Raw genomic sequence first — 14,929 nt, 5'->3', positions numbered from 1 at the left:
AGAAACAGATAAGTAAAATAACTCTTATATCCAGCAAGTGTTATTATACCAACAAACACAGAGTGTATGGGGGAACACATGGAAGGGGGTTCAGTCCAGGTCAGAGATGGAGGTAGCAGCCGAGGTTTGCTGGGGGAAAGTGAATTAAAGTTCCACGGTGCCTGTGGTATTCTTAGTCTCCAGCCCCATGCCTGGCACATGTGTTGAATCCATGAGTAAATGAACAAAGTGCCTGCAGAGCCTAAGCCTGAAGGATCGTTGGATCTGTCCATCTGTGCACAGGAGGCCAGAGCCCCGTCTTGGAGGGTTCCGGGGAGCCCAGGCTGGAGGGAACTGAGGCCCAGAGGAGGCCAAGGGGGCCAGGGTAGGGCTGATGCAAGCCTGCTGCGTTTGGCAGGAGCCAGGCCGCAGCCTCACTTGCGATTGTCCACATGACCCGCGACCAACAACTGTACTCTCTTATTCCAGGCAAAGCGCAGGCTGGAGCTAGGAGAAAGCGGCCAGCAGTACCTCTCAGATGGTTTAAAAACCCCCAAGGGCAAAGGAAGAGCTGCACTCCGGAGTCCAGACAGCCCAAAAAGTAAGGATTGTGTCGTCTTTCCCTCCCCCAGGTGTGAACTTCCCAACTTTCAGAGCTCGTGGCTGAAGGGACCCGAGGTGTGGACAATTTTGGCATGTTTGGTTCTTTTTCATTTCTGTCTTTGCCTGTCCAAAAAAATAAATATGATGTCTGCAGACACCCAGTGAAAGGTTTACAGAGTGAGTCCTGTTACCTGTAAGCTGACCTCAGGGGAGGCCTCTGTTGATATGCACAATTTCATTTTTCAACTCAGAATGTAAGCTCCTTGGTACCATTCCATGGTCAAATCTAACTAACTTGCCTTCATGGACCTTATTTGAGGGAACAAGGCTAGCTGGGCATTAGGTGTTACCTCTGTTGGCCTAAATCTCTAGCTCAGCATAAGGCAGCCTAAGACTTGATGGAGACCAGTGAATTGCAGCTAGTTTGCATTTCCATCAACATGATCATTGTTTCTTTAAGAGAAAAGGAGGTTGTAAACAGCTAAATTGTCCTTTATGTCTCTGGCATTTAATGTGGAGGCTAAATTAATTTAGACTTCATCTTCTCCTAATGTGTAGTTTATGAATTAGGGAGTCCACAAATTGTGTGTCATATTCAGTTAAACCCTTGACCTGTATACCTATAAGAGAATAAATACAATATTAAATGGGGATATTTCATACCAGAGGGATGGGGAGATGGGATTGAAAGACATTTCCTAGGCATTCTTCATCTACATTATTTGGAAAGTTGGTGAACAAGTTATATGCAAACAGATAAAGGAGTCTGAAAAGCCAGTTAGGATGGGTCTGTCATCAAAAGCTGGAGAGGTTCACAGTCTGAACCCATTGAGTTAGGCTCCATGTCGCTACAGCTCCATGAGGCTACAGCACTTTTCATTCATTCAACAGATAGTTTTGAACACCTACCATTTGTGAGATACTTCACTAGTCCCAGAGTAAGATAAGTCAAAATAGAAACTACTGAGAAATTCGCAGTGAAACACTTTCATCAAACAGGAATTTTTACCATCATTTCCTTTTCTAATAAAGCAGTTCATAGCTTTCTGTGACTCACCAAAAACATCAGCAACAACAGCTTTGCTTCTGATGCTAATACCTGGGCTGCTGGGGGAGAGGGGGCTTGCTTGACTGCAAAGAAACCCTTCATTTCTTTACCTTTCCCCCTATTCCCCCTACCCGCTCGGTTTTTGTTTTTCTTTAAGCTCCAAAATCTCCCTCAGAAAAAACACGGTATGATACATCCCTTGGTCTGCTCACCAAGAAGTTCATTCAGCTCCTGAGCCAGTCACCTGATGGGGTCTTGGATTTGAACAAGGCGGCAGAGGTGCTGAAGGTGCAAAAGAGAAGGATTTACGACATCACCAACGTCCTGGAAGGCATCCACCTCATTAAGAAGAAGTCTAAAAACAACGTGCAGTGGATGTGAGTACGGGTCACCCCCCACCCCAGTTCGCTGGCTCTGGGCTGGGTTGGGGGTGGGGTTCCTTGCAAACTGCAGCGGAGTTTCTCCCAGCCCCAGCTTTCACACTCATGCCCACACTTTCATTCCTTTTTCCTCCTACTCTTCTCTCTCCTCTCTTCCCTCCTCAGTTCCTTAGCTGAAGTTCAGAGTCTCTTTACAAAGAGACCTTCTGTTTAGCTGGTGTCATAGATAAAAGGATTTATATTCAGTTAGCCTCAAGCAAGGGGACCCTGGGATTAAATAGGGCCCTGCAGATGTACAGTAACTTGCTGTTCAGCTGTCACCATCATATCAGCATGTGTGCTCTCATGTAATCTAACAGATGCTTACACAGGCCTCTGGCTTGTCTCTAGTAGGAATTTAGAAACTATCTATGGCTGGTATCCACACATACGTGTATTACACAGTATCTTTATCCATGGTTCTCACTGCAGATGAACTCACTTTCTCTGTAAATTAAGTCAAGACTTAAATGCCTTGGTTCCTTCTGGAAAGCCGAGATGATAATACTTGTCACCTACACACCCACACGCATGATTAAATGTGTGATCACATCATTTGTGAATTATGGACAGAGAATCTGAACACCCAGTATTTGAGAAGCAACTTCCAAAGCCTTATTAGAGGGGTTGACTTTGAAAAAACACTGCTTCTAACATAAGACAAACAGGTAGTTTTTTGTACTTTTTGGAATTTTGTGACGATTCAGTAACCCACTTTAGCTAGTAGTTGAGACAGACCTGTTGGGGATTGGTCTTTGTTCTTGCTTCCAGCACATCTGTGTTTCCTTAACCTCCTTTTCCTTCTTAGTTGTTGGTATAAGACCCTCAGAAATTACCTAGGTTTTTCATGCTTTTTTGGGGTGATGTTTGGTTGAGTTTTTGAACCATTCCATCTTTTCCTTCCAGTCTTTCTACCTTGCTGTTTCTTTCCTTTCCCCCCCACACCACCCCACCCCCGCCATTTCTTTTTCCCCGCTGGGAGGCACGTGGCAGGAAGAAGAGCTGCCTCCTTCTGCCCTTTGAATTTGAGTCTTCTAAAGAAACAGGCCTCCTGTGGAGGAAAGAAACCTGAAAATAGCAGTGTTTCTTCACTTAATTTCTATGGTGTGAAAAGTGAAGGACTGTATGTATAAAAAAAATATGTATAAACGTTCTAATTTTAACACTTGGCTAACAAGCAGTGTGACCTCCTGCATAAAGAGGGGACGTTTACCCGAAGGACCATTTCTCCCAGCCCTCCCTTTCACTGCCCCACCCCTACCCCCCGACCCTTTTGGCCTGTTGAACAGCCAGGCAGAGTCTGTGTTTGGATTTCCAGGGGCTGCAGTCTGTCTGAGGACGGGGGCATGCTGGCCCAGTGTCAAGGCCTGTCAAAAGAAGTGACCGAGCTCAGTCAGGAAGAGAAGAAATTAGATGAACTGATCCAAAGCTGCACCCTGGACCTCAAACTGTTAACCGAGGATTCAGAGAATCAAAGATATCCTTTGTGCCACCTGTTCAGTGGGGGTCAGTGCTTTCTAGACTATTTCCAGAGTTGACCACCTGACTTTTATGTGCAAGGTAGAATTTTACCCAAGTTTCATCCAAGTAAGTGGGGGGGGAGGGGCAGTGCGGGGGCACGTGTATGTGTATTCATTATTTATGGAATGATAGTTATTAGACTGCATCCTATCTTCTCTCTTCTGATAACCAGATGGGAACTATTTTTTAAAGCATTTTATTCACATGTGGTTGGGACATACGGGTACATTCATAGCATAGGACAACTCTATTAATGAGATGCATAAGGTGTCAGTATTCATATTAATGATAACATTAAGCAGATTCATCTTAGGCTTCCCGGATTTTGGATGGGTGTTAGCTGTCATTGTTGCGGTTCTCATATTCTATTTTCATTTCATCAGATATTGGAAGCAGTTGGAATTTATTGACTCTGTGTGACTGAACTATAGTTGAAGGAGTTGAATGAGTGTAAGAAGAATTGTTCTATAATTTTTAAAGCACATTATGGTGGCTCAGCGGTAAAGAATCTGCCTGCCAATGCAGGAGAGGCGGGTCAGATTCCTGGGTGGGGAAGGTCCCCTGGAGAAAGAAATGGCAACCCACTCTAGTCTTCTTGCCTGGAGAATGCTATGGACAGATGAGCCTTGTGGGCTGCAGTCCATGGGGTCACAGAGTCAGACATGGCTGATCGACTAAACAACAACAACACCAGTGCTGAATCACAGCACTGAAAACTGATTGTAGAAGCACCCTAAGGCTTAAGAAATCTCAGTTTATCCATTCTTCTAGTCATTGGAAGTAAAAGTATTAAAAAGCCAACTCTTGTTCTTAACTGGCTGGCAGTCTGTTGACTACCTGAAGGAAACTTACTGGTCATCACTTCACATCAGACCATAGCGGAGGGCGATTACTTCATTGTGTTGACAAGAAGGTTTTGCAATCTTCTCAGTTATTAGTAGAAAACAAAACCAATATTTTAAATAATCTTGTTTCTAATTTTAGCTCCACGTTTATCTTTGTTAGACAAAAAATAAAATGTGACCTGCCCAGTTTCTTGTAGTGTCTCATCTAAAGTAACCTTTTGCTAAAAGTTATGGAGACATTTGTTTTCCAATTCAAGCAGTTTTCTCAATTGTTCATTTCCTGTTGGCCAAAGGATTGACCTTGTCAGCTGATGGTTAGTGAGCTGGAGAAGAGGTGTGATGATTTGACGCCCACCACCCGCCGCCTCGTTGGCCAGGGTGGTTTTACAGGGGAAGAAAGAAGAGCCGTAGCTAGGCTGTTTGCTACTTTGTGTAGTCGGGAACCCCTTAGAGGAGGAGATGCGGTTTTTACACACGATTGGCAACTTGTAGCCTTATCACCTACATTCGCTTTCTCTGGGGCCTTTTCTGCAGAAGTGAAAGCTTCTTTACAGGGGGCTGCTATCCCAAGAAACAAATTCAGGAGGGAGCCACAGTGGAAGCACTTGCAAGTTTGTAAGATTAGAGAATATGTTTGCACAATTTATTTCAATTTGCCATCCAGTTCCGAATGTGGTACAGCTTGTTCACAAATGTGTTGAAATTTTCCTTCCTGCAGCATGTTGAGTAATTGTAGATGAGCTTTTGTTTTAATAAGTTGTCAGATAGCTTTCTGACAGTGGGCTATGGGGCAAGTACCTAGTTACCAGTTTCCCCACTGTTCTCAGTAAAAATTCACAACTGTCAAGTCTTCCATAAAGATAGCAATTGGCTTCCTTGATGAGACAGATGATGACCTAAAACCTAGAATCCTGCATGAGCTGTTCTGTCAAGCTCAACAGTAAATTAGCTGTTGTCTAAACTACTGAGACTTAACATGATAGTCTGTGAGATGCTGGATGCTCAGTCACTTCAGTCGTGTCCCAACTCTTTGTGACCCCATGGACTGTAGCCCACCAGGCTCCTCTGTTTATGTGATTCTCCAGGCAAGAAGCCTGGAGTGGGTTGCCATTTCCTACTCCAATAGTCTGTGAGAGATGCCCCTAAATGTGCATGCAGGGACTTCCCTGGGCTCCAGTGTTTAAGAGTCTGTACTTCCACTGCAGGGGGCAGGTTTGATCGCTGGTCAGAGAATTAAGAGCCCACATTCCACTCAGTGCAGCCAAAAAAAATATTTTTAATGTGCATGCAGATTATGGGTGAAGGAGTTTTTTTTCTGGACAGTAGGTTCATAGCTTCCTTTAATTTCTAATAAAAAGCTACTAATCTAAGGGACATCATTTCCTCTAGGCTAAGACCTATGACTGTATCGAACATATTAGATCACAGACTCCTTTCACTATGTTATCTTCGGAAATGCCTTCATTGGCTTGTGATTTGCTATTTCATCTTAGGCATTTTTTGGTACGTTAATATAAAAAAGCAACTGGCTAAAGCCATTGTAGATTAATTATGTTATTCCATGTCCCTTATAAAAGAAAGCTATGTGAGCTCTTCTCTAGTAGCACCAAGTCAAAGCCTGTCTCTCTAAGCAAGCTTGCACAAATACTTTTATCATATAATAAATACCATATTCTTTCATAATATCCTCTTAGGTTTGACTCTCAGGGCACCTTAAAGAATTGTTCAGTGCCCAGAAGTAGCTACCGAGAGTACTGAATATGATTTTATTCTCTTTTCCTCAATCATTTGGTTTGCAGAGCATCTGGAAGCTGCTTTCCTCCTTGTGAGCACCGAAATATTGTAGTTAATAGTATTATAGAAAGGACAGTTTTCCTAACAGAGAAATAATGACACTCTTATCAGCAAGCAGTCTATAACACAACCAGCCCAGGTGCACTTAAGAAAACAAGCTGTCTGCCTGAGTGGGACTTGGAGTTCTTCCACGGATAAATGTAGTTGCTACTCATTCATTCATTTTGGGTGGCTGCTGACACTTTATAATAGTAGAGTAGCAGATATAAGTTACTGCAATTTCAACAAAATTATGGCTAATAGAGCTCAAATTTTTTCTGTAAATTGGGATTCTGCGGTCATTCAACTTGAATGACAGAACACTCAGAATCTGGTTTGAAAAGCCCTGACCAAACTGAGTTTTAGTTTTCTTTTGAGAGTTTAACTATTCTGTTTGTTTTTATGTTAATATCTTAAGTAGCCGTGGACTTTTTAGAAATGGGCAGGAAAAAAGCTATATATTTGATTTGTTGTTTGGAAGATCTAGAAGGAGATAAGACATAAAATACTTAAAATTTTTTCCATGCATCTATTTGGTTCTGTTCATAGTGGTTACATCTGAGACAATTAGTTGGAAGAGTTCCTTAACACTCATTACGTTAGCTTATGTTACATATCAAGATATTCGAAAAATTAGTGGCCTTAAAGACCAAACTGTTATAGTTGTGAAAGCCCCTCCAGAAACAAGACTTGAAGTGCCTGACCCAATAGAGGTAAGGAGATAACATCTCTGTTCACCTGCAGAGATCTTTTTGGAGTGCCTGGTGTTTTTTGGTTTTCTCCTTATAAACTCTATTTTGTATTGGAGCATAGCTGATTATGTCATGATAGTTTCAGGTGAACAGTGAAGGGACTCAGCCATATATAGACAGGTATCTGTCCTCCCCCCGACTCCCCTCCCATCCAGGCTGCCATGTAACACTGAGCAGAGTTTCGTGTGCTGTATGGTAGGTCCTTGTTGGTTATCCATTTTAAATATAGCAGTGTGTACCTGACCATTCCAAACTCCCAGCTGTCCCCCCACCCCCACAACCATAAGTTCATTTTCTAAGTCTGTGAGTCTGTGTCTTGTAAGTTGTACCATTTCCTTTTAGATTCCCCATATATGGGATGTCATACGATATTTTCCTTCTCTAGCTGACTTAGTTCCCTCAGTGTGACGCTCTCGGGGTCCTTTTAGATTCCCCATGTATGGGATGTCATACGATATTTTCCTTCTCTAGCTGACTTAGTTCCCTCAGTATGACGCTCTCGGGGTCCTTTTAGATTCCCCATATATGGGATGTCATACGATATTTTCCTTCTCTAGCTGACTTAGTTCCCTCAGTGTGACGCTCTCGGGGTCCATCCGTGTCGCTGCAAATTGGAATGCCTAGTGTTTAAAGAATCATTGACGTCAGTTAAAATCCATATTTTCCTGAAAGCTTGAGAGTTCTTCCCCATCTGTTTTACTTAATCCTAACCTTAAAAATGTATGAACAGTTTGCTGTGTATTGAATGTCCATAAAGTCTAATTTTAACATACCAGGGCATTCAACTCAAAGTGGTTGATAGTTTACAAAGTGGTATATGGGGCCCTGTCCCTCTTGTGGTTTACTCTTTTTCATAATTTGTTATCTAGTGGTTCTGATTGATTTGAACCAGTGGGGACTTTTATGTTGATTACCCTGGATATGGTCCCCACCATGAATAAAGATATAGATGTTTTAAAGTAGCTCCCTACCTTGTCTTAGCACATTTAAAGAATTTATTCATTTATAACACATTAACATTTATAAAATCAAATGAGACTTTGGGTTTGCTGATAGATGAGAATATTATAAGGAGCATATTTTTGTGATTGTTTTCAAATATACTTTGATAATATAAGCTTAGACTATAAGATAAAGAAATGTAGTAAAAGAATGCACACAAAATAAAAAGAATGAAATTTACAAACTCCCATCTAGTGTAGAGTTCTCATCTTAAATGATCATAATAGGTTTATGACCTAGATGAAGAATTTTAAATATTAGTGTGCTGTATTCTTTTATTAAACTCAGTTCCTAGCACTTAAGACTACTTACTATTCATGCAGTGGCGATTAAAGTTCAGTATAAACAAACCCTACTCTTCAGGAATGAGTAACATAGAAATATGGTATTTGGAACATTTAAAAGACCTTTTAATAGTTTGCATAAAAGAAATAATTTTTTTTTAAAAGATTCACCTCCTCTTGGCAGGGATCAGCAAAGTTTTTCTTTATAAAGAGCCAGACAGTAAATATTGTTGGCTGTGTGAGCCCTGTAGTCTGTTGGGACTACTCAACTGCACAGTCCTACCGTTATAGCATTAAAAAAAAAAGAAGAAGAAGCCAGAGGCAACATATAAGCAATGAGAATAGGTATAACTTTTCCCAATAAAACTTTATTTACAAAGCCAGTTGGTGGACAGGATTTCCCTTCGGGCTGTAGTTTGCTGACCCCTGCTCTAGAGGTTGACAGTCATTGACTGAGATAGACTACCAGTGGAGAAGCAAAAGCAACAATGAAAATTACCCTTTCCATTTTTCCATGAAAATTACAAAACAGCTTCCAGTTTGAACTTTTCTCACTTCTATTCATAGAGCCTACAAATACATTTGGCAAGTACCCAAGGACCCATTGAGGTTTATTTGTGTCCAGAAGAGACTGAAACACACAGTCCAATGAAAACAAACAACCAAGACCACAATGGGAATATCCCTAAACCCACTTCCAAAGGTAAAAATTCCACTTTTGTCATTTGGAAACTATGTTAAAAATGAAGGTAACTAGAAGGATCCTGTATCAGAATCACAAGTCTTGGCAAGAAACAAAAATTTCTATCATTAATGTTACATTAAAAAAAATTCCGAATAGTTTTCAGAAGAAAATAATGATCTTGGGCAAATGACTCCTCCACCCACTTAATGGAGTCCCCTCAGGCTTTTGCTATTGGCAGAAACTGTTTCTTTGCAGTGTTTTGGAAAACCAGCAAAAGTGAAGAGTAGAGGTGTGATAGCTGTCCAGCTGAATCACCAGCTATACTTGGCCACATACCTCTGAGTGATATCACTGATCATTGGAGAGGGAACTGAAAAAAAGTTGGGAGAAGGAAGCCTTTTGCCCAAGAAGTTTTATCTTAATTTTTCCCCCCAGTGTGATGGGGAGAGAATAAGGGAAGAGAAGAAAAAATAAATCTAATTCCTCCCTTCATTGTCTCCACAGCAAAGGAAGCTCTTTGTAGTCTTTTTGTTGTCTCAGATTGGAGATATGTACTTAATTTTTTCTCCCTCCCAAGATAGCAGCAAGAAGTGATTTAAGTATTCAGATCTGACTTAATATTGAGAGAAAAAAAAAAGGCACCTCAAATGGTAAAACCAAAGACCACTTTTTTCCCCCACCCTAGAACTTCAAAGTAGATGTGTCCTTTTATTTGTATTTTTAGAATTATCTTTAATAAGCTAGTTGTTCAAAAAAAGACTAAAATCAGTGACCTCTACTGGGGAGCCAACTTTTCAGTCTGCATGTTTTGTTTTGCTTTTCCTAAAGGATGACTAACTGGTATTAGAAACTTGTTTTTGAACTTGTTAGTCTCTAATCTTTGAAGCTACCTGTATTCTTGTTTGCTAACAGTTGATATTTTAAAAGATGAGCGAGTAGACAAGAACAAGAAAAGGCTGACCAGAGTCCCTACTCAACAATGCACGTTAGTATAAAAGCTGATCTATACCATAATGGCAGGTTTCCCCAGTGGCTCAGTGGTAAAGAATCTGCCCGCCAATACAGGAGACGTGGGTTCCATCCCTGGGTTGTGAAGTTCCCCTGGAGAAGGAAGTGGCAACCCACTCCAGTATTCTTGCCTGAGAAATCCCATGGACAGAGGAGCCCGGCAGGCCACAGTCCATGGAGACACAAGAGTCGAACATGACTTATAGACTAAACAACAACAGTGTCGTAATGTCATCTAATTGTCCTTAGCAAAAGAATGAATGCTTCTATGACAGCAACGTGTATATGCTTCCTCCAGATTAGATTTTTACCTGACTCATTTTCTTGTTTCCACCACCTTTTTCTTTCTTCTCAGACTTGGCTTCAACCAACTCAGGACATAGTGATTGCTCGATTTCTATGGCAAACCTTTCTCCTCTGGCCTCCCCGGCCAACCTTTTACAGCAGACTGAGGACCAAATTCCTTCCAACCTAGAAGGACCATTTGTGAACTTACTGCCTCCCCTGCTCCAAGAAGACTATCTCCTAAGCCTCGGGGAGGAAGAAGGCATCAGCGATCTCTTTGATGCTTACGATTTGGAAAAGCTCCCGCTGGTGGAAGACTTCATGTGTAGTTGATTATGCTTCGTGTGAACTCCCCTTATAAACCAATATTTTTTTATTATGGAACCAGAACATGTGTCATGCAGTGTTGTCCCTTCCGCCCTTCTTCCTCCAAGATAGTATCATGAAGTAAACTACAGACTTCAGAACAAAGCTGACATTTTAATGAATTTAAAAAAACAAAACTATCAATGCACAGTTGCAGGCTCCCTTGGGAAAGCCCTGCCTTGCCCCAGGCTCCAAAATCTCCTGGATGAGTCAGCAAGTGAGAAAATGTGCAATCAGGTGTCTCTCACCCGTCCTCTTCCTCCCTCCCTCCCTCCTGGATTGGCTTGCTGTGCCTGACGGATGGGCTGTAGAATGGGGTCTGGCCACCTGGCCCACTCGAAAACAGCAATCTTCCTTAATAGCATTTCAAGCCGTGCCTTCTCCGCAGAATGCATGTCTTTGGGGTCTGCTAATTTGGGATGGAAACTGCAGGAACTGTAAACTTGAAGTCATGCAAAAGTATGAAATGAATTTCTTCAGCTCTTCTTAGGAATATTTAAATTACTGTCATAATTCAGTTTAAGCTATGGACCGCATGTCCCACTCGGAGGCCAAGAGATCTTCCACAGCCTTTCAGATGAAGAAACTGTTCTCCAATACTCATCGCAGATACAGAAGAACAGTCGAGTTCTGCCCCTCTAAGCTGTTGTGGATTTTCCTGTCTCCATAAACCACTCCCACTCTCTTGCCCCCAACGTATTTGTAAGTTTGAAGTTTATAGCAAATGCCTACTTAGGAGTTCTTTGTGGATTGTTTTTTTTTTTCTTTTTCTTTTTTTTAGCTGCCATTTAAGCATTCCTGTGGCACCCATCAACCATTTCAATTTAATTGTTTACTTTGAAGCGGTTTTTGCTAATTCAAATTATTTTAAGCAGAGGTAGAGAACCTCTACTGATCAGAGCATGTGTGATCTAAGGCTTAATAGCCTCGGCGAGAAGCTTTGCCCCATCTCGCTTCCTTCCCCAGGAGGGGGTGCTCGGAGCGAGTGGAGCTCACTGACGGGGGTGGCCCATTGGAGAGAACCAGGTCAGACCCCCAAGAAGCAGCAGGTATGGATGGATCCCTCCGTCCCTTGGGCTTCCCAGGCCCCCTGTGACCGGGGAAAGGGCTCTTACACTGCACTCAGGGAGACCACTTCTCAGGATGGGGTCGGATGGAGAGGCCTCTGGGGAGAAGGACATCCCCCGTCGTGAGTAGCATGCTATCAGTGGCACTTCGCTTCAGCCGTTGAGAGCAGGGAGCTCCCACTGTGTCTGGGGCTACAGGAGTCCTGGCCAGAACCCCCTGTTCCCCCTTCCACTGTGAAGGAGCAGGTTGGACCAAGGAAAGCTGGGGCTATAGAAAAAAGGCAGGGCAGGATGCCAGGACATCTCCCACTTAACTCTTCAGGAATGGCGTCCCAAGTCGGAGGCTTCCTGACAGTGGCAAAATCCTACCAGTTGAGTCCAAGAATGGCTTTCCCATTGGCCAGGGGGTAGATGGCCATCTCCCACTGGGAATGTGGCAGAGTACCTCACATCCATTCCTTGGATGCTAATGACTGTGGGAATGAGGGAGTCATCTAATAAATAAAACCTCAACACCAAGAATGGTTGAGTTGAATTGCTGTTCTGCCCGACACAGTGGGAGGCACATGGTAGGCACTCGATTCAACAGGATGGGAAAAAAGAAATACTGGGTTGGCCAAAAAGTTCATTTGGGCTTTTCCATACCATCTTATGGAATATTCCTTACTATATCCCTTAGGAAAAGTACAAAACCTACGAAAGCCCCAGCCGATTTACTCTAGGTAGATTTCCACAATATGCAAAGTGGTGGTGGGGTCAACACAAATGACACCAGCACTTTAAACTATTTGTGTAGGTATGCATGGGTGTATGTTTGAGAAGAAAAACAAAGGTGCAGTTTATCCTCCTTTTTCTTCGGCCTCCATCCCCGCCCTCCTCCCCTGGACACACACTGGACCTGGTCCGAGATGAAGCATTGGGTGGGGGAGGGAGGGGGAGCTTTGTGTCAAGTGCCTACTGGAAATGCACTGTGGGGTTTTTTTCCTCTATGGGAAACCATTTATGCCAAGCTTTTCCCTATTTCCCATATTTATCTCATCTGGTTAGCTGCCTCTGCTTCCAGCTTTGTGTAATTCTCTTTGCCAGCTGCACAAAGCTGATTTTTTTCCAAAGTCTAAAGACTGAGCTCACCTGGCTATGTGGTTGTGTGTTTGGTTGAATTTCTTGTTAAACCTTTTCGTAACGTGATGCCGTATTTATTGTTTTAAAAAACGAAAAGAATCCTAATAAGTCTTAAAAGTTCCTTCATACATAAGGCTTTCCCAGTTAATGGGCTTAACTGGTGTACAGTAAGTAGACGTCCATACTGTATTCTGTTTGCATTAGTCATTTTCTTTTTGACATAAGTTTCTGGCACACGAAGTGGGTTAGTACTACAGTATTTGTGTTACTTTAAGTACTGAGTATGCAGGTTTCCTGGTACCATTGAGTTGCTGCTATTAAAGCTCACACATGAAATGGCTAAAAGTTACAAGTGTGCGAATTATGACTGCGTGAGCCTTAGAGAGTAAATTGTATAAAGAGCAACACATGAGCTGTCAAACAGTGTTAGGTGTGTGTTTATATGTACAGATTTGTGCGTAGTAATCATTTTATTTAAGTTGATACGCAGTCTCCTCATATTTTCATTATCTAGCAATTTTGTACAAAATAGCAATTAATTTGTAAACACTGCCAGAATATTTTCTAGCTGGTTTGTAATTTTTTAAGAGTGTTATTTTTTTTTTCTTGTTGTTGTTCTTGTTGTTGTGGTGGTTCTTGTGTTCATTTTTGTTGTAAGTGTAGATCTGTAAATACAATTGCAGTATTTAAAGCTTTAGCTTTCAGGAAAAAGAAAGTAAGAACTCAGTGTGTGCATGACAACTCGTGTGTACGAAATGAGGGATTTGAAGGAAGATGCCTTGCAGAGTGAGTTGGGTGGCAACTGTCCGATTGTGGGAATTTCTTTTCCTGTGGGGTACGAGATTTTGTCAAAAGGAAGTATTTCTCCCAGAATTGGGAGTATGCAAACTACTAATCAGTTTAGCTTTGTGTTGTATGCTAGTTTAAAAAAGAAAATATGTAATATAATGTAAAAAAAAAAAAAAAGCTTTTATGATGGATTTTGTAAATAGATTTGTTACAGGGTAACCTGTTCTCTAGCTGTGATCTTACCACTTCAAATGGGTGTAATTTGAATAAATTTTGTATGGTAAAGGATCAATAAAATGATTTTTTTTTAAGAGTTCAGCCTTGTGAATGGTTTCTTACTATTGTCTTATGCTCTTACATTATATTTATAAAGACATGCTTAAGTTAAGGGGAAAGTTTGAATAAAAACTCAAAACATCATATGCTTTACTGTTCTGGGAATCTGGGGAGCATTAAGCAAAAGGCTTTTTGACCACTTGTGAGTGTTTGCCACTTTAGGAAGCAAAAGAACTTGCCATGTCTCTGATCACCTGCAGAAGCCACCCCAGGTGTGGAAGAAGGATTTGTACACCGAGAAAACACCAAGTCAAGTTTTCTTCCTCATAAGGAGCTTGAAGCAAGTAGATTATTTCTCAATACAGGTAATTGCCTCCCTTGTTCTAGATTCACTCCATGTTCTTTAAGTGAAGTAGTTGTTCATTTATTCATTCAGTCACTCTGAATGAGCATGAAGTGATTACTATATGCTGGATATGGTTGTAAGTGCTGGAGTCCAGATAGAAAAAGACAAAGATCCTTATCAGCATGAAGAAGCTTACAGTCTAGTAGGGAACGAAATAAGTTTTAATTAGAATTAAATTCTGAGGACAGGCTCTTAAATGATTTTTTCTTCTGAAGCCATGTTTGGAAGACAAGGATAGATGCTTTGAGGCAAAAATGGAAATGAAGGGAACATAAAAGCCTTGCTATTGGAGAGCTGTACAAGGAGGAGAGATTCTGATCCAGAGAGCTTTAGGGGCCTATGCATCTGGATGCAGGAAGGTTTGCAGAAGACTGCCTGGGTGGGTACAACTCAAACCTGAATAGCCAATGGATTCATCTAGGATCCAGGAAGCTGGGGAGCACCTGAATCCAATCTAGACTACAATCCAGATATCATGAAAGAAAATGGAAAGATTAAATGGTAGGTCATGCCTTGGGATACGGATGAGAATCCCTGCCCTGCCTACTTAGAATTAATCACCCAGGAGTCAGTCAGAAGTTAACAGAAATACCATTAACAGCAGGAAGTTGCAGTGATCCACAGAATGCAAAGAGCAAG

General features: G+C 41.8%; 1 protein-coding gene across 2 annotated transcripts in view; it reads left to right on the top strand.

Annotated features, from left to right (window-relative positions):
* E2F3 (E2F transcription factor 3) overlaps window positions 1-13,921 on the top strand; it is an 84,336-nt gene extending 70,415 nt beyond the window's left edge. The window contains exons 2-7 of one of the 2 annotated variants that reach the window (XM_010818494.4): window positions 469-580; window positions 1,788-2,007; window positions 3,368-3,526; window positions 6,847-6,961; window positions 8,854-8,989; window positions 10,335-13,921. In XM_010818494.4, the coding sequence (XP_010816796.1) occupies window positions 469-580; window positions 1,788-2,007; window positions 3,368-3,526; window positions 6,847-6,961; window positions 8,854-8,989; window positions 10,335-10,597 (1,005 nt within the window). In that variant the 3' untranslated portion in view covers window positions 10,598-13,921. The remainder of the gene's footprint in view (window positions 1-468; window positions 581-1,787; window positions 2,008-3,367; window positions 3,527-6,846; window positions 6,962-8,853; window positions 8,990-10,334) is intronic. The other variant, NM_001192838.1, reaches the window with a different exon arrangement.
* Window positions 13,922-14,929: the final 1,008 nt, after the last annotated feature.

Source organism: Bos taurus, chromosome 23 (assembly GCF_002263795.3).
Source record: "Bos taurus isolate L1 Dominette 01449 registration number 42190680 breed Hereford chromosome 23, ARS-UCD2.0, whole genome shotgun sequence".
Classification (NCBI taxonomy): domain Eukaryota; kingdom Metazoa; phylum Chordata; class Mammalia; order Artiodactyla; family Bovidae; genus Bos; species Bos taurus.
Note: the sequence above shows the minus strand (reverse complement) of the source record. Positions and strands in the feature narration are given on the sequence as shown.